Source organism: Panthera uncia, chromosome A2, assembly GCF_023721935.1.
Source record: "Panthera uncia isolate 11264 chromosome A2, Puncia_PCG_1.0, whole genome shotgun sequence".
Taxonomy (NCBI): domain Eukaryota; kingdom Metazoa; phylum Chordata; class Mammalia; order Carnivora; family Felidae; genus Panthera; species Panthera uncia.
The window spans coordinates 8,406,442-8,431,866 of NC_064816.1; the positions used below are offsets into that span (position 1 = coordinate 8,406,442).

The 25,425-nt window shown below is 53.8% G+C and overlaps 2 protein-coding genes and 2 long non-coding RNA genes across 6 annotated transcripts in view; 2 read left to right on the forward strand and 2 right to left on the reverse strand.

The window, feature by feature from the left end:
• Positions 1-12,696, reverse strand: RTBDN (retbindin). Of its 3 annotated transcripts, XM_049639930.1 has the most exons (9): positions 12,435-12,696; positions 8,484-8,618; positions 7,582-7,680; positions 4,838-5,054; positions 2,452-2,626; positions 1,802-1,868; positions 1,595-1,705; positions 989-1,085; positions 1-449 (listed from the first exon to the last, which is right to left on the reverse strand). In XM_049639930.1, the coding sequence occupies exons 4-9, from the start codon at positions 4,850-4,852 to the stop codon at positions 222-224; spliced, it is 693 nt and encodes a 230-aa protein (XP_049495887.1). In that variant the 5' UTR covers positions 4,853-5,054; positions 7,582-7,680; positions 8,484-8,618; positions 12,435-12,696; the 3' UTR covers positions 1-221. The 3 variants fall into 3 exon arrangements, with proteins under 3 accessions (XP_049495887.1, XP_049495888.1, XP_049495889.1); XM_049639931.1 differs by lacking the exon at positions 7,582-7,680; XM_049639932.1 differs by lacking the exons at positions 7,582-7,680; positions 8,484-8,618; positions 12,435-12,696 and having other exon boundaries at positions 4,838-5,257.
• Positions 341-1,687, forward strand: LOC125929045 (uncharacterized). The gene is made up of 3 exons (XR_007459791.1): positions 341-428; positions 1,077-1,159; positions 1,598-1,687. It is a non-coding gene; the product is annotated as an uncharacterized LOC125929045 (long non-coding RNA).
• MAST1 (microtubule associated serine/threonine kinase 1) overlaps positions 10,400-25,425 on the forward strand; it is a 23,237-nt gene continuing 8,211 nt past the window's right edge. The window contains exons 1-12 of the mRNA XM_049639934.1: positions 10,400-10,508; positions 12,118-12,206; positions 12,677-12,752; positions 14,637-14,715; positions 16,494-16,654; positions 16,835-16,910; positions 17,085-17,294; positions 19,754-19,855; positions 19,942-20,074; positions 20,153-20,220; positions 23,070-23,155; positions 23,245-23,453. Of these exons, the coding sequence (XP_049495891.1) occupies positions 10,426-10,508; positions 12,118-12,206; positions 12,677-12,752; positions 14,637-14,715; positions 16,494-16,654; positions 16,835-16,910; positions 17,085-17,294; positions 19,754-19,855; positions 19,942-20,074; positions 20,153-20,220; positions 23,070-23,155; positions 23,245-23,453 (1,372 nt within the window). The 5' untranslated portion in view covers positions 10,400-10,425. The remainder of the gene's footprint in view (positions 10,509-12,117; positions 12,207-12,676; positions 12,753-14,636; positions 14,716-16,493; positions 16,655-16,834; positions 16,911-17,084; positions 17,295-19,753; positions 19,856-19,941; positions 20,075-20,152; positions 20,221-23,069; positions 23,156-23,244; positions 23,454-25,425) is intronic.
• Positions 22,516-23,439, reverse strand: LOC125929046 (uncharacterized). Its single transcript, XR_007459792.1, has 2 exons — positions 23,368-23,439; positions 22,516-22,870 (listed from the first exon to the last, which is right to left on the reverse strand). It is a non-coding gene; the product is annotated as an uncharacterized LOC125929046 (long non-coding RNA).

Consider the following 25,425-nt stretch of genomic DNA (forward strand, 5'->3'; position numbering starts at 1 on the left):
TGCTTTCGAGCTGGCGACTTTATTCAGTGGGGGAAGAGGGGAAAATGAGCTAGAGTTGGGCTATTTCTCTAATAACCTGGAGAAGGGCTAGTCTCTGGGACTCCAGAAGGAGGGACAGGACTCTGGAAACTAGAAAGCGGAGAGGGAGAGGGGTGGCGCTCTAGGTGTCTTGGGCCGGGTGGGGGGAAGGGACGCATCTTCCATCCAAGGCCCGGCGCCCCCTAGGGGCCGCTGCCGCTTCCACTACCACTCCCGCTGCCCGCAGCATCCAGGATCCAGGTGCGGGAGCGGCGGGACCGCGGGAAACTGATTTCCCGGGCCCTCCGTTCGTGTCTGCGACCCGGCAGTACCGAGATGGAAATGTTGAGGCAGTGATCCGCGCCAGGAGCTGCTACCGGCAGCACGTAGCCCAGGACTGAGCGGCAAAGGTCTGCCCCATCGGCAAAGGTCTGGGAAAAGGGGTGGGGTTAGGGCCCGAGTGGGCGGAGTCCAGGCAATTCAGGGGCGTGGCCTTGGAAACCTAGAGTCCCCGAGTTTCTTTGCAAGTAGGGGCCAGGGCAGAGGCGCGGCCTAGGTGCGGGCAGTTACCCGCTTTGGGTCCTCCCGGGAGTGTGGGAGCAGGGCCATGGCAGGAGAGGAGTACAGGGGAGGGCGAGTTATCCTTCCTGGGCCCCAGGGCTGGGGTGGGGGAGGGTCAAATTAAGATTGGGGCTTTAGAGAAGGTAATTCGGGCTTCTGAGTCTTCCAGGGGGAACTGTGGATGGGCCTAGAGCAGAGACGGTCCCTTGGGGAGGCCAAATCTAGACTCAATGGGACCTAGGGAGCATACGGACGTATCCCACTATGGAGATTGTGCTGCGGAAGGGGGAAGAGTGGGAACAGGAGCCTTGGGAGTGCCAGTCCGGACTCCGGGCCCTAGGCGGGTTAAGACAGGACCTAGTAAGGGGAGGTCCCAGTCTCTTACCCGCACTCTCTGTCTCAAGCTCACCTGCTCATAGGTAGCGCAGCCAGGCTCACAGCCCCGCTTTTCTGGGAATGGAAGCCAAGTTGGGCCGCAGGTAATATCACTTACGCAGGTGGCAAACCTACGGATGGTGTGTGGAGAGAAGGTGGGCAGTCGCGTTCTGTTGGGATCCTGCCTTCCAAGGCTTCACTCAGTGTATGTCCCGCCCCCAGACCCAGGCCCCGCCTCTTAGGACCACGCCCCAACAGACGCTGTCCTCCAGATTTCACCCTACCCTATATTCTCCACACATACCCGGGGCTCTGTCACAATTGACCTCATCCCTGCAGACTTCATACCATCTATTTCAGGCCAGCCTCTTACGTTCCCCAATGTTTTCAGCTCTCTTTTCTAGCAAGAGGTCCCGCCCCTTAAAAAACCCCAGGTCCGTGGAAGGCCACGCCTCCGTCCTGCCAATCTTAAAAGCCGGGTCCTCTACAGGCCCCGTCCCTTTTTACCTGGCCTCTAAACTCGTTTTTAGACCTTGGCCTTATTGGAGGCAGGCCACACCCCTTCAAACACAAGCTGCAGATCCCTCCTTTGGTCCCGCCCAAACCATAGGACACGCCCCTCATGCCCCACCTCCCCTACCAGACATCGCAGAGCTCAGAACAGAGCGGCTGCGCCTGGCGTATCCCCAATAACAGCAGGCGGAAGCGACTCTGGAGGGCAGCTTGGAGATGTCCCAGGAAGGATTCGCACCTGAACATCGGGAAAGACAGGCTCGTTTGGGTCAGGATGTGGCAGGGCCAACTGAAGCAAAACACACAACGAAACGCTGGCGGGTACTGTACTCACCCAGGGCTCGGCTCCCCACAGCGTTCTGGGACCGCCCCAGGGTCCGATGCCTCTGGCGTGTCCATCTCTGAGGGACAACAGGACCATGGAGAAGGGTACTCCTGTGAGGTGGGGTCTTAGATCCTCATGTAGGATTGGGGAACTAAGGCCTGGGGGCCCCTTGAACAGGGGAGACCCCGGTTATGTCAGGGCCCCTCAAACATAAAACTTAAATAAAGACACTTCTCTTGGGATCCAAATGCAATTTCTAGTAATAATAAAAATGATGGCTTATCATAATCAGCTTATCGTTCATTATGTCCCTGATAGTGGTACACGTTTTCATATGCTTACACACACACCTTCACAACACTATGACGTAGGTCTATTATTTCTCTCCCTTTTTCATGGTCTACATGAAGCCCAGAGAGATTAAGTGACTTGCTCAGAGTCACACAATTATGAGGTGGGAGAGCTGGGATTTGAACCCAGGCAGGTCTGATTCCAGAATCAGTGCACTTTAACTACTATTCTTCGGCACTAGCCCCAACTGCCCACCTCCCCCAGCCCGTGCTTCTTCCTAAGCCCCTCTCAGAAGGAAAGTCTGGTATTGCTGTGGTGATGTGGGATTTCCTGGGTGTTGGAAGTTAGGGAGGGTCTGGAGTGCTCACCCGCAAGGTGCAGCTGGACTGTGCCGAAATCGGTCGCCAGCCTATGGTGTCTCCGGGACAGAGCTGGGAGTGGGCGGCTCCCTCCACAGAACCCCAGCAGGATCCACACCAGGGTCAGTCTTAGGGCCCAGGGCAGGCCCCTGGGTCGAGTGTGGCCCCTGCAGGCCATGTCCACCTGAGATAAGAGTAAGCTGGGGTATAGGGTAAGGTTTGGTTGTCCCTTTCTGGAAGCTCAGGGTGGCACTCTCCTGATGCCTACTCAGGAGACAGTGCAAGGCAGAACAGAGAATGAGCAGTTGATGAGGAGGCAATGACCAAGGACCTCCAAATCCCAGGGGGCCACCAAGTCATGCCTCTGACCCAGGAGCCCCTTCTCCCCCACCAGATTCATGTCCCCTCCATCCCTTTAGGCCCAATGCGTCCCACCCTCTGGTTTGACCACAGTTCCCCTCCCCCTCACACCCAGCAGGATCTCCCACCCTGTCAACCCTCAGGTGACTCCCGCTGTCTTCAGAACTAAAGGGACACCCCAGCTCTTTCAATCTCCCTCCTCTGTCCAGCGGTTCCTCCTGTTCTTTTGCCCAGTCTCCTCCCTCCCTCTTGATCCCTGCTGGCCCCTTTCATGGTCACCTTCTCTCGGCCCACAATCGGCTTAGGGGCTTCCACTATGGCTGGCCCTTTGGAGCCAAGCTTGGCTGTGGCAGGACTCGAGTTTTGCTGCTGGAATCCAAAAGCCCCAGGGTAGGGGAAGCTGAGGGTCTGTAGGGACAAGACAATTCCCTCCCCTCCCCTGCCCTCTTGGGCTACCCCTCACCTGTTAAGTGAACTGAGGTCTAGGGCGCTGCTGAGACACCTCAGGGTCAAGTGCAAGAAAGAGTGACAGCCAGAGGGGGTGTGGTCTGACGCAGAGGAGGAGTTTCCCATGGCCCCACCCCCTGCCCCAGCTGACCAAAGGCCGGTGGCCCTGGGACTGCTGTGTATATATCCTTGCACTGAGCATTATGTTGAGATTGTGGCTTAAACTCAATCTGTGTGTATATGTGTTGGATGAGAGTGTGTTTGTATGGCTGTGTGTGTGTAAAGCATGTGTGTTTGTTGGGTGAGGTTATGGTATGTGTGACTCTTGGTTGAGTGGTTTTGTGTGTGTGTGTGTGTGTGTGTGTGTGTGTGCAAAATTTGGCTAAGGAGGCCTGTATGTATCTCAAGCCAAGTGTGTCCAATTGAGTCAGATATAATAAATGTGAAGGATGGGGAAGCAGGATTAGGATGGCTGTCCTGTGACAATGTTGTGGATAAGTCAGTGGATAAAGGGTTTTGGCCATGAATGTTGACCATTAGTGAACACAAAAGGGTGTTTATATGTGTGGAGAGAGTATGTGTCTGCATCTGAAATGTATGTGTGTGTTTCTCTGCAGTTTCTGTGAATGCAAGTTTCTTACAAACATTCCCTCAATTCACCCATCCATTCAACAAATGTTTGTTGAGCAGCTGTTGTGTGCCAGGTTCTGGGGATGAAGTAGTGACCAAGAAATGAATATCTCAGCCTCACAGAGCTGACATTATAGTTGGAGAGTCGGTGAGAGGAGCAGTCCTGCAGTGGGTATGTGAGTATGTGTGTGTGTTCATGTGTTGTGTCGGAAGGATACTGTGTCTGTGTGCTGGAGGAGAGTTTGTGTGTAGCTGAGCTGAGATTGGTTTTGGTATGATGTGTGTGTGCTTGTGTTTGTTGAGTGTTTGTACATGTTGTCTGTATGTCTGTATTCGCTGCGTGTGTGTATATCTGTGTTTTCTAACACTACTGTGTTTGCATACGTGTGTCTTTGCAGAGTGTGAGTTGATGTGTATATGTGTTTGTGTGTGTCTGTATTTGCTGATTTTGTGTTTGCATTCTGTGTTAGTGTGTTGGTAAAGGATTCAGTGTGTCTGTGTTTGCTAAGTGGATATTTGCAATGTGTATGTATTTGTGTGTGAGTCTGTGTTTGCGGATAATATGTTTGTATCTGTGTGTATTTTGACAAGTACAAGTACATATTTGCAGAGTGTGTAACTATGGGTATGTGAGTCTGTTTCCTGAGCATGTGTTGGTATGTTCGTGTTCGTGTATATACGTGTAGCGGGTGTGTGTGCCTGTGCTTGTAGTGTGCACATGTATTTTTGTGAGCAATGACCACTACCACAAATCTCCCTGTCTTATCAGGCTAATGCAGAGTTTTTGTCTGTCTCTTTCACTATGGGACGCTCAGATCTCAAAACACTACTGTGCACATAGTGCGTGCTCAGTACGTGTTGAGTAAATGAGCCATTTAGGAGGTGCTGTCTCCTGGCCCCTAATGGGCACCCACTAATGTCCTATAGGCTTCAGAAATCAAGATATAGTGGATCTCACCTTCCTCTTGTCCATTTTTGGGTAGGCCAGGGTGCTCGTGTGTCAGATATGTCCAGGCTTTGGGCTATGCCTTTCGCCAATCCTTTCTCTCCCCTGACCTCAGCCCCCAACGCTGCCCTCGGAATTCAGCACCGTGGACAGGAGCGCATGAGATCAGCACCACGGAGAGCTCCCACGAAGCCAGCTTTAGAAGGGGTGACAAAAGCGGAGTCTGGGCCTTTGACAGAGAAGTTTTGAGAAACAGACTCAGCGACATGACAAACAAACATGCCGACAAACAGAAAAACGTTGAAATAACTCGGGCAAAGGCACAGAGATGAGGAAACAAGCGTCTGGGGAACACCTGGACCTAGACCTTGCCTTGCCTTCCCCCTCATTGGCCGGCAGGGGTCGCTTCCTTCAGTGACCGCGCCCTCCAGGGCCTTCCTGGCCAATTATGGGCCAGGACCCTTGGGAAGCCCCTTTCCCCCCCCCCCCCCCCCCCCCCCAAAGCCTAGACTTGGAGTGCGGAGGTCACCGACGCTTTCCGCACCAACTCTGGGAAGCATAGTCGGCTTGGTCTCAGCTGTAGGAATACTGCGGGTGTGTGTGTGTGTGTGTGTGTGTGTGTGTGTGTGTGTGTGAAAATCGCTTCAGCTGCCCCCCTCCCCAACTACCAGCTAATCGCCCCTATAAATATAGCGCAGCCTGGCCTGGCTACTTAATCCTGACGGTGAGGGAGGGGGTCGTTAGAGGGGCTGCAGGACTCCCTGAAGAGACTCTGGTTGGGAAGGGGGGCTTATAGGCATGCAAAATGTTTTTCTTTGGGAGCATCTCCCGCGAGGATGGGTGTCCTCAATGTAAATGTCACTCTGTAAGAATGTACCTTCTCGGGATGTGGAGGTCTCGTGGGTGGGGGCAATTTCCCACAAAGAATATGGCTTTTAGGAGGTCTTTCGTTGGGGGTGTCTTCACTAGGCTCCCCGCGTTCACCCGTGGGGATTTTTCTCTGCGGAAATGTCTCTTCTTGGGGGCAGCAGGGGGCTTCTGAGAGGCAGTGTCACCTCTCAGAGACCATCTGTCTTAGGAATGATTTTCAGGGTGAGGGGAGAGTTCCTGATTGGAGAGGGCGTCCCCGTGGAGACTATCAATCCATGGGAATGTGTCTCCCTGAGGGGGTCGCTGCGAGGAGGGGGGAGGGTTCCGCATAAGGAATATATCTTAGTGAGAATGTCTGTCTCCCTTGGGTGTTTCTTGGGTTGAAAGTCTCTCCATGGGCATGTTTCTCTCCTGGAGTGTCTCTTCTCATAGGTGTCTCTTCGTAGCTTGGCTCCCTTGGGGGCATATGGAAGCTTCTCCCTAGCTTACCCCCTCCCCCCCCCCCCCCCCCCCCCCCCGTCCCCCCCTAGCGCGGGCAGCCTTGGCCGAGGCCGGGCTCGGGCGCCCAGACGCAGTGACGGCGCCGGGTCCGCCCCACTTTGCTCCGCCCCCGCCACCCCCCCCCTCCACCCGCCGCCGCCGCCGCCGCCGCCGCGGTCCCCGCGGCTTCTCACTCCCTCCCTCTTCCCTCCTCCCGCCGCCGCCGCTACCGCCACCTCCCTCCTCCCTCCCCGGGGCCGAAGCCGCCGCCGCCATGGACGATTCGGGCCTGATTCGCCGCCGGAGGCTGCAGGTACGCGGCAGCCCCGGTCCCGGGTGGCGGTGAAGGGGTCGGAGCCCCGAGGCGGGGCCCGGCAGGGGGCGGGAGAACTTGCGCCTGGGCCGGCCAGGGCGCCCCCTCCCACGGCCTCGGGAAGCTACCAGAGGGGAACTCGGTAGCCGCGCGTCCCGCCGCGCTGGCGACCCCGCCCCTCAGGCGCCGCCCGGGGCTCCAGGGAGCTGACGGAGGGGGTGCAGCCTAGCGCTCCCCCTGGAGGATAGCCTGAGGGGCACCTGGCCCGCCAGAGGGGGAGGGGGCTGGGACCGAAGTCATCGCCCTGGCTCAACGCCAATCTGGGGGTGAGGGGGCGCAAAGCAAAGTTAGTGCCCCAGGGCTCGCTCCCCTCGGGGCAACCGGCGCCGCAGAGGCAGTAAACATGTTTATACTGCAGCCTCGCCCCTCAGCACCCCAGGAACCCCTTTCTGAGGCATGGGGAACCCCTGCGACCTCCATGCATCTGCCCAGCCACCAGGATTCTTCCTACTGCCCTAATTGGACAGACACCCTAGACAGCCTTCCTCCTCACTCTTCCTCCCCCCCCCCCCCCCCCCCCCCCCCCCCCCCGCGAGATCCTCAAGTCCAGCCCAGCTTGTGGGTGGGCGGGAGCGATTTTTAGCTCCTTGCAGCCTTAGAAGATACTGGTCTCCAGGCTGCGCAGGCGCAGGAGTGAGTCCACTGCACAGAGTGGGACACTGAGGATTGTGGAGTGTGGGGAAATCCAGGCGTCAGGAACTCCCACCTTCAAGATGGGTGGGGATTCTGAAGCTGAGAAGAGTTCTTTTCTACTATCTTCTTACTGCGTTTCTAAGGGTTAATACGAGGGTTCGATGTTGTCCCTAAACTGACCCCAGCGAGGAAACTGATCAAAGCTTCATCTCAAGGCCTGCCTGGGGTCTGGTCCTTCTGATCCTCCTTGGAGCCCAGACCCACGCTACATAATCTGGAGGAGTTTAGATAAAGCCTAGGTGGCTCCAGACTCAGGCTACTTCCTAGCCTGGAGCTTGGACAAAAAAGGGGAGGATTCAAACCCTCATCCAGGGTCTACTTCTGGACTCCTCTAACCTACCATCCCTGAGGTTGGAGACCAAGATAAGCTGATCCATCACTGCAGCAGGAAAAATCGGAGTTAGATGATAGGAGGGACTTCCCAGGTGTCTGGAGGATGCTGGAGACAGAACTGGGTTGGAAAGCTAATTTGCTTTCGAACAGAGCCCAAATGGCTCCATCTAAGAGCCTTGGGCTCTTGAGAACTTCCCTGGATTCCCACCCGTTTTAGTGCTGGGGTGGGAAAAGGGGTTGTGGGAAAAGGGAGGAAGGGGCGGCAAAGCCAGAGCAGGTGCTGAAGCAGCCAGACTGGGTCCGCGCCGTCGGGTCCCCAGGAAAAGGGTGGTAAGGGGCGGAGCCTACAAGACGGTGTGTTCCCGCCCTCCGGGCCAGCGCCGACTCCCATTGGCTCATCGCCACGCGGGCCTACCAACGCTCAAGACCCCGCCCCCAGCCTGGGATCCTCCCACTCACCCACCGTTCCTTCCTGAGGCAATCCCTAGTCTGTGCTATCCCGCCGGAGTCCTGTCCCTACCTCTTCCTTTCTGGCGGGATTAACCACTTCGCTGCCTTGGATACACCCCCACCCACTGATGCAACCCCCTAGGAGCTGTCCCACAACTGCGGAGCTCCCGAGGGCCTCCAATTGTGTGCAGCTGGGATCGTATATACGAACAGCATCCTGAGTTCGAAAGCCCATCCCCAGCGCCGTCCATCAACCACTGGGAGAAGCAGAATCTGCTTGGCAGAGCGTCTCTGCAGCTAGTGATGGAGGTGGCGTCTGTTTACTCTGACGCAAGGATCCAAATCCCCTACCTCTCCAGTTTGCCCTTTACTTCTATTCTAGAATATTTAGGAGCGCTAGCAAATGGGGCTAGGTTCGAGGACTACTTGGGAGGTGTTTCAAGGTCCCCAGGGGCTCACCCTCGAAGGCCGAGTGTACCCGGATCTGGAATCCTGGCCTCCGTGGCCGAAAAATCCAGGTCTAGATTTCGCTTGGGCCATTGCGGTCGTCCCACCCAGCCGGCTGGTCCCAGCTGCTCCTCATTCAAACTGATCCTGCAAAAACAGAGGGAAAACCTGGAATGGATTTCTGGTCACCCGTGGCTCAGGGGAGCATGGCTGGAGATCTGGACAGTGTTCTCTTTGACCCCAACCATATGTCTGTCCTCTGTCCATGGGAGTGGGAGGTACCTTTGGCCCATCCTCTGTCAAGCAGCATGTCCATTCATAATAACTCCTGCTCCTATGACCTAATATTTATTGAGTGCTTACTATGTGCTAGGCCTCATGCTAAGGTGCCAGGCACCTGAATCATCTCACAGAGTCATCTGTTGGCAGGTCTGCTGGACCTTCTTTGGAAGGTCATTTGCCAAGGTTATAAGGTCATTGGAGTGTTGGAAGGTCATTTACCAAGGTTATAAGAGGCAAATCTGAGCTTTGAACCCAGGGCTTTCTGCTTTCAGAGATCCTAGAAAGGATCTAGAACATAACTCATTTTCCCCTGGTTAGAGTCCATACCAAAAGGCTTTTGAAACTCTCACCAGAATCTTCCATCTGCAGCCCTACCCAGCCTCCTTTATTCACTTTAGCCTGTGGACACTGAACTGGCTGGAAGGTGGCACTCCTTCTGCCCAATGGTTTCCTGGGAAGAGGGCACAGACTTCCATAACTTTTAATCCCTATAGTGGCTTCCCGAGTGCTTGACAAACAGAACACAACCTTCTTCTGGTCTGGACACATAAAGTTAATAGTTAGCAATTGTTATCATTACCATTATCAAAAAAGACCACTTGGCCATTGTCTGGTTCCCATTGCAAATTTCAGTTTTGAGCGACCCTAACTATCCCACCCCCAACACTGAATCTGTCTGGGAGTGGGGTAGAACCCTTGGGGTGTGGAGTCATTCATTCATTCAACTTTCATGCTTGAACATACCAAGTTCATTCCTGTCTCTGGGCCTTGGCAGTTCCTTCTACCTGGAATGCTCTCTCCATAGATTCTTCCATGGCTGGCTCTTATTTTTTCAATAACTATCTTAAAAGTCACTTCCCCAGAGCAGCCCTCTCTGACTATTGTGTCCTCCTCCTAGCCATTTTGCATCATATCACCTTAATATTATTCATGACACTTATTACTGTTTAAAATTATCGTGTTTACGTCTGTGTTAATTTGTTTATTGTCTGCTTCCCTTCTTTATATGCTAGTCCCAAAAGGGCAGGAGGTTTTTCCTCATTTGCTGCTGTGTCCCCAGTGCCTAGCACAGGGCCTGGCATACAGCAGGTGCTCAAGAAATATTTTCCACATAGGCTCCCGTTTGATTTGCACACACACACATGGAGGTGCCAACTCAGGAGTCCTATATTGGGCTCTGCTGGTGTCTGGGGTCGGGAGAGAAATCACTCTGGTACCCTCTCCCCCGAAGAGCCCCGCCCTCCGTGCATAACGTAGGTGTGGGTGAGGATGCTGATGAGTAGCTTGTCCCACCCAACTTTTGCCGCTCCCGGGGGTGACAGGGCTTGCAGACAGCAGCTGCTGGTCCACTCTGACCTCTATCCTTTTGCCCCCTTGCCTTCTAGAAGGATTTGCCTCTGCCCCGGAAAAGCAGCAGGTGAGCCTTGGGGAGAGATGCGCAGGGCCGGCCGCCCCTTTTCGAGTCCGGGTGGGGGCGCCAGGCGCGCGCGCGCGGGCGGGGCCTGGAGCGCTGGTGAGCAGCAGCGCCCCCTCCTGGCGGGCGGCAGCGGCACGGCCCTCCCTTCCCCCGCCCTCCCCTGCCCGCTGCGGCTCCAGCCTCCGCCCCGCGCGCTCGCTCCCCGCGCCGCCGCCGCCACTGCCGCACCTGCCACCATGTCGCCGCCGCCGGGTCATGTCTGACTCCCTCTGGACAGCGCTTTCCAATTTCTCGATGCCCTCCTTCCCTGGCGGCAGTATGTTCCGTCGCACCAAGAGGTAGAACCCCATCCCTCAGACCCTGACCCGGCCCTCCCCACTAAAGCCGCCCCTCTGGCCGCTGCCGCAGGGCGGGGCCCGGGATGCTGCACCCCATCCAGCTGCGCCAGAGGTGCCCGTGCGGCGCCTTCTGCAGGGGATGGGGCTGAATTGGGGGACAGTGTGGGCCGAGACTGGGGGCACTGTGCGCCGGCGAGGACCGCTGCAGGGGGGAGGAGGCTGCGCCGGTTGTTGGGGGGGGGGTGTTGCGGCGCCTTTGTCTGCTGGCGCTGCGGGCTCCGGCAACCCAGTGGGGGTAGGGGAAGAAGGGGAGGGTGGGGGACTTGGCACCCTCGGAACAATAGCCGCAGCCTGGCCTCCCCCCGCCCCCATGCCGCGTGTTCTTGGCTTCGCTAATGTGCTCAGTCACTGTGGCAGGGGGTGAGGGGAATGGAGGGGCTGGGGGCTCCCTCTTCACAATCTGGGATCCTGAGGGGCAGAAGGAAAGGGGGGGGGGGCTTTATCATAGCACAAACTACCCCCCACCAAGAACACAGCCTCAGCCGGAAAATAGTGACACAGAGCGTCACGTAGGACATGATGTCACACACATGCACACATTACAGCCCTAGTGGCCCAGATACACCCTGGAGCCATCACGCATACAGTGGCCGTGGGTCAGAGTCATGCCCATCCAGACTCAGGGGAGCACCCCCAGCGTCACACACAGATGAACAGCCCAACAGGTACAGTGTTGTGTACATCTAGGACGATGTCACATGCATGACGATACACACACACGATTATGGCATCCAGGACGCACACAGACACATGTATGGCAATGACATCTATGTACCCAAGAATGTCACAGCACATGATATCACCTAAGCTTATCACATGCGGTGTCACACAGATGCCAGAATAAATGACACAGGGAATCTCACCGAGACGGAGAGATACACAGTATCATACTGCATCATAGAGAAGACTCACCTAGGGAATGTCACACATGGTGGCAGGCTCACAGGGTATGAAACTCACACACAGTAGATGCCTCCCGTGGACACACACGGGGAATGTCACACACATACACAAGGGCAGGGTATCACACAGACTTAGAATGCCTCACAAAGACATAGACACATGTAGCAAAAATCATGCACGCACGCGCTCTAACACACAATGGCACATCTAGTCATGGGCAAGTGGCATGGCACACTGTTTCACACAGATACAAAAGGTACAGGTCCTATCACATAAGGTAAACCCAACCCAGTGCTGAACTCACACACTGGGCGCCACACGTGGAAACACACAGAGGATGTCACGCACAGCCCCAAAGACAATATACGCTCCTATCATTCCATGACTGACGCCGTGCCTCCCATGGTCACACATGATCCACGCAGGTAATTTTGCACACACGTGCCACACGCACATCCCTTCCCATACGCAGCCCTGCCTAGGCCTCCATCACCTCCTCCTCTGAGCAATCCTCTGGGGCCACCTCCAAGCACACACAGATGGGAGACAGGCGGGGATCTGAGATGGGAAGGTGGCTGGCTGGTTGGGTTCACAGACTCACTGGGCTGCGGCCCGGCCCGGTCCCCTTGCCTCGCCTTCCCCGCAGCTGCCGCACCAGTAACCGGAAAAGCCTCATCCTGACCAGCACTTCGCCCACGCTGCCGCGACCCCACTCCCCACTGCCTGGACACCTGGGTGAGACAGGTGGTGGGTGCGGACCAGCCTAGAGGAGGCGTGGCTACGGGGCAGGGGCGTGTCCGTGCCGCAGGATTGGGCGGAGACTGAACAGAGGAGGACCCAGATTGGGCAAAGGGCGGGGCCATCTTGTGTGGCAGTGATCAATCGGCTGAAGGGGCCTTTGTGGGTGGAGGCACAGGCGGAGCAAGACTGTGAAGAGGCTGGGGTTGAGGGGAGGTACCATACCTGAAGGGCGGGGCCATCTCAGATGTAGACAGAATCGGCCTGATGGGGGGCTGGGCTGACTCCATAACCAAAACAGTCTAGAGAGGCGGGGCTACAGCTAAGGGGGCGTGGTCCACTCATACGGGGGTGGGACGAGACTAAACAGGGGAAGGGCTGCTGTTGGCAACCCGCTTTGGGGATTGAGCGGCCTGGTGGGATTGCCTCCCATACCAAGCTTTAAGATCCCCCTCTTTCCGCTACAGGTAGCAGTCCCCTGGACAGCCCCCGCAACTTCTCCCCCAACACCCCCGCCCACTTCTCGTTTGCCTCCTCCCGAAGGTGAGTCCCTCTCCCCAGGGCCCTAGAACCCTGGCCGGACCCTCCCCAACCACCGTCTGGGCCTCCATCTGTTCCCCTCCTAATTGCACCTGAGACGGGGCCTGAGGGACCCGCAGAGTGCCCCAGCGTCCCAGCGGGAATAAGCGCCAGGCCTTAGGGGCGGGGCCTATGAGAAGGCGGGGCCAACCGCCTATTCGGAATCAAAGGGGGAGTGGGACTTCCTTTGCCGCGGAGCGAAAGCGCGTGCGCTCTGAGCCCAGGGTCTCAGTCTCCCCAGCCTCTAGCTCCAGGCCGGGCGTTTCCATAGCAACAGGACAGGGAACGGAGATGAAGTGCGCAAGCGCAGACTGCAAGATGCCCATTGAGGGACTTTGGTCTCCAACGTGAGAAAGGGCACCTAGAGCTATTTCTCCAGGGCCCGAGAGGAGCAATCATAGGTTTCCCTACGGGGATCTTTGAGGGTTTCTAGAATGTCGCGAATGAATTTTCTTGGGGCCTTTGGCGAAATTGGGGGAGGCAGAGAGATTCCTCCGATGCGTTTTGGAGAAACTTCTGGGAGTCACCAGGATGTTTGGGCGGGATTCTTTTTCTTTGAACTTGATTCATTCTAAAAACGTTGTCTGAACACGTGGTGCGAGCTGGGAGCTGAGCATAAGGGGTGAATGACAGTCTTTGTCCTCGGGGTGGAGTTGGGGTGGCGGGCCAGAGAGCGCAGATCACTGCAAAGACTGGTGAAAGCTTTCGTGTGGAAGTCACGCAGGACTGTGGGGACAGAGGATGCCTCCCTGGGGTGGCTGCGGAGAGATCCCCTTGGCTGCGGAATTCGGCTGAAGGCATTAGGGAGCCAGAAAAGGGCTCTAAGATTGGAACCTGATCTGGTCTCTTGCATGGTGGGTGGGCTAGGAGGGCCCCGCCCCCCGGAGGGAGGCTAATGCCTGGGAGTGTGTGTCCCTGTGATATGCAATCTTTGTGCTGATGTGGATGTGTGATTGTAGGCTTGTGAGACTGTGGTCGTGTGAGGCGGCCCTGCCCACACATATGCCCACGGGGGCGTGCATCAGCGTGCAAGTGTGAGCGTGTGTGAAGGTATCCCTGTGCATTTGTAAATGTGTGTGAATGCGTGAGAGAGCATGCCCTTCCAAGTACGTTTCCATGTGAGTGTGCAATCTGGTGGGAGTGTGAATGAATGTGTGGCTGCGTGGGAGTTTGAATGTGTGACTGAGTGCGTGAGCGTTCTCGAATGTGTCTGTGTGAACGTGGCAGAGTAGAACGTGTGTGAGGGAGTGTGCGTCTTTGTTTCAGAGTGTGAGTACTCCATCTCTACGTGTACGTGTTCGTGTGTGTGTGTGTGTGTACGTGTGTGTTTGCATGCGTGATGGTGTGTTCGTGTAGGGAAGCGTGCGATTTGGGCCCGTGTACGGGTCAGGGGTTGTGTGTGTGTCCGTGTTGAGGAGTCACGCGTGAAGGTGTATGATTGTCAGTGTGTGATCTCAACCACACGAGTCACACTAACACTAGTGGGTGTGGCTGTGGGAGTGACCGTATCTGTGTGTGAGTGAGCAGGTGTGGGAGGATGTGGCAGCGTGTGTATTTGAAAAAGAGGGGCCCTTCTTCTCCGAGAAGGCTCAAGTGGCCTCAGTCTGAGCACTTTATCATGGGGGCAGCTTTGGGGATTCCTGATCTTTGCTCCAGGTCCCTGGTGCCCGGCTGGAAGACTTCCTCCTTACCTCTGTGGCTCTGAGGGGCCTTTCGGAATCGTAGAGCACAGATATACCCCCAGCCCCTACCCTAGTGGTGGCCAGTAGCTTCCCTCACACCCTGAGGACGGGGAGGGGGGGAACCAGTGGGGCCTAGCAGCCTCTGAGCGTCTTGGCTGGGTTCCAGGGCGGACGGACGCCGTTGGTCTCTGGCTTCACTTCCTTCGTCCGGCTATGGCACCAACACACCCAGTTCCACCGTCTCGGTGAGTCGGCAGGTGGGCGAGTGGGCGGGAGCCCTCACCCAGGCCAGCAGTTGCGCTGGCCTTAATGAGGGTTTTGGGTTTCTCTAGTTTTCCAAGGTATCACCCGTCCATCTATTGGCAAGTTACAGGTCCCCTTGAAAGCCCTGTTCTCCACCCTCAACATATCTTCTTGGGGGTCCTGCCTATCGCCGACTTATTTTACAGATAATGGTATTAAGGCTCACGGGTCGAACCACTTGCCAAGGGTCTCAGCTGGCCGGGGCCAGCACACTCTTCCCCCAGAGTGCATTTGCTCAACCACCGCAATACCCAAAGTCTCTCTCCACCTGCCCCCTTTTCTGCCTGTGTCTCTGGTCCGCTCATCCATCCATTGGTATGATGTTCAGCAGACATTTATCATGCGACTGGCTGTCATATGGTGGGTGGGCTCTATAAGGTGGGCCAGGATCCAAGGATTCATGCAGCCCTCATGAGGGGAGACAGACCGGTAAGAAGATATTTACAATACAGGGTGTTGGAGCTGTTTTGGGAGTGGCACCAGGTAAGGTGATAACAGGAGGGAGCACCTGACTCAGCTGGGGGGGAGGGTCCAGGAAGGCTTCCTGGAAGAGGTGGAATTGAAGCCAAGACAAAGGATCCGTAGGAGTTTGGCAGGTGGAGGAAGGAAAGGAGGGGTGTTTCACGAAGAGGGCCAGGGAACAGCATGTGGAGGAACGAGGGTGAGGTAGGCAGTGACCCTGGTCATGCTGGGGCTTCTTAGCCAGGGCAGGGCGGTGGATCTTATTCTAAATGTGATGGGAAGCCATACAAAGGCTTTTTTTTTTTTTTTTTTGCTTTATATTAAATTTTACTAAAATTTCAGCCTGAGCTATTTGACATTGTGGTTCTGTAGATCATACGTTATGTGCATTGAAAAAAATTATTTTAATAGATACTGGTGGGATGGGGAGTGAGTGATGTAAACGTTTCAAAAGACCCTTCTGCCTGCAGAATCAAGTGGAGATCTTTGTTTCTCCACTGATATCTGCGGGTCTGTGTTTGCCCGACTGCGTGCTAGACCCTGACTCGGGACCAAGGAGAGCCAAGTCTCTGCCCTCAAGGAGCAGGCAGCAATAAAAATTAATAATAAAGATATAGTAAGTCAGGAGATAAATACAGCAAGAAGAAACAAGATAAGGCAGGGATAGGGGGTGAGGGATGTGTGTTCAGAGGGGTGAATGTCACCCACAGGGGTGACATTTAAGCAAAGATGTAAAGGAGGAGTGATCTGTAGTGATATGCTCCTGACAGAGGGAGCATAGGCCCCTCAATGCAAAGGCCCTGAGGCAGGAGTGTGCCTGGCTGGTTCAAGGACCATCCGGGAGGCCTGTGCAGCTGGACCAAGTAACTGATGGGGAGAGTGGGCGGAGGTGATGGCAGGGAGACAGGACCAGATCTTGCAGGACGTTGTGGGTCTTGAGGAGGACTTCAGGGTCCATACTGAGTAAGGTGGGAGCCACGGCGGGTTCTGAACAGAGGAGGGATATGACTTGATTCAGGCTTTAACAGGCTCCCACTGGCCACATCTGTGTGTGTCACAGTTCGCATCCGTGTCTGTCCCTGTCCCCCCTGTCTATCTCCAGGAGTCCCAACCTGGACCCTGGGATCCAAGGATCATAAACCAGGTCCTGATCCCGACCCTGCCCAGGGGCCCATCAGCCCCCAGGAGTCCCAGCCCAGGGTCGCGAGCTGTGGGGGGACTGCGGTGGCTCTGACCCCGGCCCCGCTCCTCCCCCCAGTCTTCCTGCTCCTCCCAGGAGCGCCTGCACCAGCTGCCCTACCAGCCCACCGTGGATGAGCTCCACTTCCTTTCCAAACACTTCGGCAGCACCGAGAGCATCACAGACGAAGATGGTGGCCGCCGCTCTCCTGCAGTGCGGCCCCGCTCGCGGAGCCTCAGGTGGGTAGATAACCTCCCTCCACCCCAAGTTGATGGTCGTGTCCTGTGAGACCCCTGCCCGCGCGATTAAACGGGTGAAAGCACGACGGGTGAAGTTTTACGGGGGAGCGGGGGTGGGATCTAACACCTGGCTGCTTCCGGAGGCTGGGGGCTGCACAGGATGCGCTTTTCTCCCCGCAGCCCCGGGCGCTCCCCCTCTTCCTACGACAACGAGATCGTGATGATGAACCATGTCTACAAGGAGAGGTTCCCGAAGGTGAGGCGGGGCGGGGGGCGGCCGCGGGGAGGCCCGGGCGGCGGGAGCCCTCGCTCGCCTTAGCTCCGCGCGCCCCCTGGTGGCCGGCGCGCGCAGCGCAGCGCAGGCTCCCGGCGGCCACAGCCTCCGGGCGCAGCCCCGCGCCGGCACCCCGGCCCTCTGTCCCCCTCGCAGGCCACCGCGCAGATGGAGGAGAAGCTGCGCGACTTCGCCCGTGCCTACGAACCTGACAGCGTGCTGCCGCTGGCCGACGGCGTGCTCAGCTTCATCCACCACCAGATCATCGAGCTGGCCCGGGACTGCCTGACCAAGTCCCGCGACGGCCTCATCACCACCGTGTACTTCTACGAGTTGCAGGAGAACCTGGAGAAGCTGCTGCAGGATGTGAGTGTGTGTGTTTCGGGGGGCGCTGGCTCGGTCAGGCCCGACGCCTTCTTTCACCCCACTTCCGTTCAGAGGGCGCCTACCACGTGCCGGGCGCCGCCGTGGGACTTCAGGGGTGGGAGAGAAAGACGTGGTCCCCAGTGGAAGGACGTGGTGCTCGTCCGGAGTGATGGGGGAGGCAGGGACTTAACCTCCCTCACCTCCTTCAGGTCTTTACTCAAATATCAGCATCTCAGGTGGCGTCTAGACCCCCTTATTTAAAATGTCAAACCCACGACCCACCGTCTCTTGTCTCTTTAGTTTTCTCCTTAGCACTTAGCCCCTTCCGTCCTCCTGTGTATTTCTCTTTATCTTCTTTCTTGTCTCACTTGCTCAAATGTCAGTCCCACGGGTGGATGATGAGGTTGTCTGTTCATTGCTGCGGCCCTGATGCCTGGCACGGTGTCCTGCACACAGTAGGTGATTAATAAATTTTGGTTCCATGGATGAATGAATGAAAGTAAACAAGATGATACCCCCCACTTAACTCAATGACAGTGGGTAGCATTTATTAAGCAACTACTGTGTGCTGGGGCAGTGGGAACCCAACAGTGAACAAACTAGAGAAATATCCCTGCCCTCTTGGGGCTGATATTCTAATGTGGAAGGTGGATAGGAAACATGGAAACAGATCAAGGTATTTGGTGATTTCACCTGGTGCTTAGGGCTATGAAGCAAATGGAACAGGGCAATCAGATGGAGTGTCAAGGACTCCCTTGTTAGGTCCAGAAGGCCTCCCCAGAGGAGGTGACATTGAAGTTGGGACAAGAATAATGAGGAAGTGACAGTTATGAGAAGTGCTGGGGGGAATGTGTGCCGAGCAGGGTGAACAGCACATGCAAAGGCCCTGAGGTGAGAAGGCAATCTGGGAAATTCTAGGAGCACAGAAGCCAAGTGACTGTACTGTCTTCAGGGAATGACGTTGGATAAGGGCACAAAGACCAGAATACGGGGCTTTGGGCTCTAGGCGCCCACTCCGACCTAAAGGGCAGTATGTTGACTTATGGGATTCATCATCAGATCTGGTTTGAGTCTGGATTCTGCCACTAGATTCGTAGGAATTGAGAGCACAGATCAAACGGCCCAGATTCACATCCAGCTCATCACTTACTGTGGAGCCTTTGCCAAGTCACTTAACCTCTCTGTGCCTCAGTCCTTCTGCTATAAAAAGGGAATTTGCTCATTCATTAATTCCACAAATATTTATTAAGCACCTGTTCCAGGCCTCCCACTGGCCTAGAAGCTGGAGAATTCCCTGGAAATAAAACAAACAAAAGTCCCTGCCCTCAGGAAGCTGACATTCTAATAAGGAGAGTCAGAAGATAAAAAGCATCAGGGCTGGGACTGGGATAAGACAAGTATTTAATCTCCCCCCCCCTCAGGATATTAAAGTAATTATTGGAAAAATTGAAAAGTGGGTATATTAAAACTTAACATTATTTTGAGTATTTTATTTATAATCAAACCAGAATTTGTTAGAATTTTACTTTTCTGGTTTTAATCATCAACAATATTTTTTTAATTTTTTTTTAACGTTGTATTTATTTTTGAGACAGAGAGAGACAGAGCATGAATGGGGGAGGGTCAGAGAGAGAGGGAGACACAGAATCCGAAACAGGCTCCAGGTTCTGAGCTGTCAGCACAGAGACCGACGCGGGGCTCGAGCCCACGGACCGTGAGATCATGACCTGAGCCGAAGTCGGACGCTTAACCGTCTGAGCCACCCAGGCGCCCCAACAATATTTTTATTAAAGCTGTTAATCACTGAGAAAACATGTACAGATTTCCACACACTTCCTCCCTTTTGCTTCAAGCTCCAGTGTGGCTCAGGACAACCCTAACAGATCCTATCCTCCCTTAAATTTTGTTATTTTGCTTATCATGGATTTTTTTTTTTTTTGCATGCTTTTCTCACATACTGCATTAAAATCTTAGTTACCTTGAAGACTGAGATTTTTGGCTTCAGGGTGAGGTGCCTCATTGCCTCACCCTAGTCTTGGCCTTGATAGACACAATAGAGAAATTGACATGTGGCCTGGTAGAAGGGGATTCATGGGATAGAAAACAGGAAAAGCAGAGTACGGTCATTAATGAGGATTGAGGGCACAGCCAGGAGGTGGGGTGCGACTTTAGACGCGGATCAGGTAGCCACACGGGGACCGGAGGGGAAAGCATGCCCGGGGTGGAGGGATTCTAACTTGGCCTGGAGCATAGGCTGTTTTGAAGATGAATGAGAGAAGGTTTTAGGACAACATTGCCTACCATCATTGTCATTCTTTTTACCGTGTGGCCCGAGCCTCAGTTTTCTCACCTGTAAAATGGGACAACAGCAACAGTGTGTACCCAGTGGGGTGGGGAGAGGGGCCTGGCCGAAGCCGGGGCACCCGTGAAAGCTACCCCCACTGTGCCCGCCGCCCCAGGCCTATGAACGCTCAGAGAGCATGGAGGTTGCCTTCGTCACCCAGCTGGTCAAGAAGCTCCTCATCATCATCTCGCGCCCCGCGAGGCTGCTGGAGTGCCTGGTGAGGGGACTGGGCGTGGGGGGGGGGTGGGTAGGGGTTGGGGGAGGGTTGGAGCCCACCCTGAGCCTGCTGCTGCCCTGCCCCAGGAATTCAACCCCGAGGAGTTCTACCATTTGCTGGAGGCGGCGGAGGGCCACGCCAAGGAAGGCCACCTTGTCAAGACTGACATCCCCCGCTACATCATCCGCCAGCTGGGCCTCACCCGTGACCCCTTTCCAGGTGCTGGCTGGTGGGTGCAGGGGGCTGGGGTGAACCCACCCGGACCCCAGCCTCCGCTCACACTCAGCCCCTTCCTAGACGTGGTACACCTGGAGGAACAGGACAGCGGTGGTTCCAATACACCGGAGCAGGACGACCTCTCTGAGGTAAGGCCAAGAGGGCCAGCGGTCAGCACTCTGGTTTCGGCAGGACAGGCCAGGGCTCACCTCCTGGCCCTGTGTCCTCAGGCTGGGTGGATCTCTTGGTCCCTGGTCCGAGCCTCAGTTTCCCCATCTGTGAACTGGGTTAACCATCGCCATTCCTCCGTGGGCCTTTTCTCTTTTCATGGTAAAATATACATAATCCAACCATGTACCCATGGTACTTACAACGTACCATTTTAAGCATTCATTTTATTTTATTTATTTATTTATTTTATTTTTTTTAATGTTTATTTATTTTTGAGACAGAGACAGAGCATGAACGGGGGAGGGGCAGAGAGAATGGGAGACACAGAATCAGAAGCAGGCTCCAGGCTCCAAGCCATCAGCCCAGAGCCCGACGCGGGGCTTGAACTCACGGATCGCAAGATCATGACCCGAGCTGAAGTCGGATGCTTAACCGACTGAGCCACCCAGGCGCCCCTTAAGCATTCATTTTAAAATGAACAATTCAGTGGGTTTTAGTATATTCACAATAAGGTATAACCCTAACCCTCACTTCTAGCAGTTACTTCCCACTCTCCCTGCCCACCCCTCCCCCCCACCCTCCTGGCAACCTCTGAATTGGGACACTACAGATTTGCCCATTCTGGATATTTCGTGTAAATTTCATAGTTGGCCTCAATGTGTATTTCATATATATTTCTGGATATTCCATATAGGTTTACTTTTACTCTGTGGCCTTTTGTGCCGGGGGTAATGTTTTCAAGGTTTATCCATGTGGTGACATGAATCAGCGCTTGGTTCCTTTTTATGGCTGAATCGTATTCCATTGGATGGGTCTTCTGCATTTGTTTATCCTTTGTCTCTTGATGGACGTTGGGGTTGTTCCCGTCTTTTGGCTGCTGCCTGAAAGTGAAAGTGCTGCCACGGACATGTGTGTATAACCGTTTCGGTCCTTTTGGGTGCACAGCCAGGAGCAGAATTGCTGGTCATGTGGATCGTGAGGAACCCCGCGTGGGGTTTTGGGTCGGTTGGACGTCTCTGCATTAGCCACTTAACACAGTGAAAACTGCCGTGGTCCCACCTCTAAGCCAGCCACGCTTTGACAGATGTTCCTTCTGTGAGACTGCCAGCTCTGGTGGCCGCACATGTGCTTTCTCTGAACTCTGCAGTGCTTTGTTTGTTTGTTTGTTTGTTTTTGTTTTTTCAAATTGCAGCAAAATCTAGAGATGAGAAGATCTTGACTCACAATCTGGGTTTGGGCCTTCTTTTGAAAAATTGGAAGTTCTGATAACACCGTGGTGGAGCCAGCTGGCACTAAGTGGGGGCGCTTGCCCCTAGGATATGGGGCACTTGGCCCCCCAGTCATGCATGGTGCCCCCCACCGCCCCCCCCCACCTGCCTGGCCCCTTAAGGCATTTGAATTCGTAACCTTTGTTTCAAGTTGTGTCTATGAATTCACACACATCACACACGCACATCTTTCCTTTATCTATATATTGAACAGAATCTCACTATGCGTGCCATTTGTTTAATTTTTTGAATAGGTAATGGAATGACATCACTCAAAACTCTAAAACTCTAAAAAGGTATTTATCTTTAATTGTTGTTTGTAGGATTCTACCTATTTTATTCAATCAAACTTGTCAATTGAGTGATTCAAATCTTCCACGTCCCTATTCTTTTCTTCTTCTTTTTTTTTTTTTTTTTTTTGCCTGGTTAATCTAATCGTTTCTGAGAAATATGTGTGAAATCCTTGTTTTGAGCAATTTCTTCCTGTAATTCTGTCAAGTTTTGGGTCAGATGTTTTTAGACTACGTTCTTAGGAGCATACAAATTTAACATTTTCATATCACACATTTTTGTGAAATACTTATGGGATAAATCTCTTTGTCCCAAAGAAAAATAAGCATAATTTTCACAAAACGTGTACAGAGAAATATCTTACACCCACTCTTGTCCCCCCATTGACCTATATCCCCCCCAAATATTAGTATATGTGCTACTGAGCACCCCCTAAATACGATTAGATAGCTCCATTTTGCCAAAAAACTTACAGCACATTTTGCTCCTTGCTTTTTTCCCCCACTTAATAAAATACTGGATCAGTGTACTGAGCGATTCCTTGCTGTTTAACAGTGGCACAGTATTCCTTTACGCAGATGCCTCTCATGTGTTTAACCAGTTTCCTAAAGATGAACATATGGGTTGCTTCCAATCTTGCAATGAGCGAGGTGATGCATATGTAATTTTTCACATGCATATCTGTAGCAATAACTCGAAAATGAAATTACTGGATCAAAGGGAACGCGCACTTCTTTTTATATGCCAGAGTACCTTGCATGGAGGCTGTACCATTTTACACACCCGATAGGAAGGTATAAAAGTACCTGTTCCAACACAGCTTCACCCAGAGTGTGTCAGCTTTTTGGATCCTTTTGGCCAGTCTGCCAGGTGAAAAACTGTATCTTGGGGTAGTTTTGATTTGCTCTTCGGCCACTGCATGTGAGGTTCAGCATCTTTTCATATGGTTAAGAGCTCTAATTGTAGTTCACATATCTTGTCTGTATTTTCTCTTCCATTGGTGGGCTTTTTGTTATTGATTTCTGGTAGCTTTTTGTATAGGAAAGTGATTATTTCGTAGGCTTCTTTCCTAGTGGAAAAAGTTAGGAATATAGCTTCAGAGTCAGTATCAGGTTCCAGGCCTGACTTTGTTACTCCTTCACTGTGGCACTTGACGAAGGATCCATCCACCCCCTCCCTGTGCCGCAGATTCCTCATGTGTAAAATGGGATAAGAGTTCTAGTCTTATGATGATGATGGTGGTGGTGGGCTCCCTTTTTCCCCTGCAGGGCCGCAGCGCCACCACCAAGGCTAAGAAACCACCCGGAGAGAATGACTTCGAGACCATCAAGCTCATAAGCAATGGTGCCTACGGGTGAGCCACCCGGGGCTCTGGCGGGGGGAGGGTGGCGGAGGCCGGGTGTCTCGGAGGTGATGGCCGGTCCTCGCTCTCTCCCCCTGCAGCGCTGTCTACCTGGTGCGGCACCGAGAGACGAGGCAGCGCTTCGCGATGAAGAAGATAAACAAACAGAACCTGATCTTGCGCAACCAGATCCAGCAGGCCTTTGTGGAGCGGGATATACTCACCTTCGCCGAGAACCCCTTTGTGGTCGGCATGTTCTGCTCCTTTGAGACCCGGCGCCACCTCTGCATGGTCATGGAATACGTGGAAGGTGTGGCTGCCCGTGGGACTGCAGGGAAGATGGGGGGATGCACGCTGGTCACGGTTGCTCACTGGCCTGTCTGAGCCTCAGTTACCTAATTGACTATCCACTTGTATGTTTATCCACCTATTTATCTATCCAGCCATTGATTATCCATCTCATCTGTTTATTTGTATCTAGCCGCATATTGGTTTGTCTATCTATCTGCTTTGGTTTCATTCAGTATAAGTACATCCATCCAATTACCCATCCACCACCCACCCATCCGTCATCCATCTGTCTATCCATCCATCCATCCGTCCATCCATCCATCCATCCGTCCGTCCATCCATCCATCCATCCATCCATCTGTCCATCCCATTCATACACCCATTTGATTATCCCTCCGTTTGCCCATCCATACATCTGTTATCCATTACATCTATTTTAAAAAATTATTAGAGCTCATGTTTTAGAGAATATTAGGTTTACAGAAAAACTGACTGGAAAGTACATCGAGTTCCCAGATAACCCCCTTTCCTCCCAGTTTCCTCTACGATTTACCCGTTGTCTTCCTGTGGCGCATTTGTTACAATTGAACCAACGTGGATACGTGATTATTAACTGAAGTCCCCAGTTTATACTGGGGTTCCCTCTTTGCCTTGCACATCTATTTTCATGTATCCGTCTTTTTTTTTATTTTTTTATTTTTTTATTTTTTAATATATGAAATTTACTGTCAAATTCGTTTCCATACAACACCCAGTGCTCATCCCAAAAGGTGCCCTCCTCAATACCCATCCCCCACCCTGCCCTCACGTATCCGTCTTTTTATACATCGAGCCATTCATTCACCCATCCACTTATTCACCCACCATTATCCGACACTCATTTATCCACCAATATTTATGCACCTATTTCATCGTCCATCCACCCATTTGCTGTCCATATTTTTATTGATCCATCCACAACTGCATTCTAGCAGCCCCCTTATCCTACCTGGCTCTCTCCTTCTGTTCTTCCGCAATTTATCCATCCATGTATCCACCCATCTGTTTACTCTCTGTCCATCCAGCCACCAGTGTATTTTTTCACCTGCTTATCCACCCATCCATGCTTATATTCACCCAAATATTAATTCATCCATTGCCCGAAACACACATCCTGTGGTTATTAGGACACGCAGGGTCTCTATGCTGCCCCCAAGCCTCAGTCAACCATCCATTCACCCAACAGATGTCCCCTCTTCGTTTTCCTCATGCCACAGGCCGCACTAGGCGCTGGTGGCAGTTGGGACCCAGACAGGCACACCTCTCCCCCCATGGAGGTTACATTCTGGTCTGTGCAGACAGGCAATAAACAAGCAAAACAAGACAGAGGAGGCCAGGTGATTTCATATAGCGAGGATGCCATCAGGGACCATGAGGCTCAAAGAGGCAGGGGCCTGGAAGAGGAAACCCGAGCACAAAGGCTCTTAAGTGAGAAGGTGTCTGGATTTGGAGGAGCAGTGAGGAGGCCAGGGCTGGAGCCAAGTGAGCAAAGCCACGGGGAGACGGGCGGGGCGGGGGAGATCGGCAGGTGACGGGGCTGGGCACGCAGGGCCTTGCTGAGCCCCGAATGGCATTGGATTTCATTCCAGGTGCAGCAGACATTGGCTGTGAGGTCTTAAACAGAGTGGATGTGATCTGATTTATGTTTTAAAATACCCATTCAGCTGCTGCAGTGAGGGCAGAGGCAAGGAGACCAAGATGGAGGTGACCGCACAAGTTTAAGGTCCTGCGCCCCCTGAGTGTGGCCCGGCCCCGAAGTCTCATCTGGAAGTCATTCCACTTGGTTCTCAGCATCAGTGTGTGTCAGGATTCCCTGAGGTTGTGGCCAAATGCAGATTCCTGGGCCCCACCCTCAGGGAGTCTGATTTGTCAGTTTCTGACACCCAGCTAAACCTGGCTCAAGCTGGAAGGAAGGAAGGAAGGAAGGAAGGAAGGAAGGAAGGAAGGAAGGA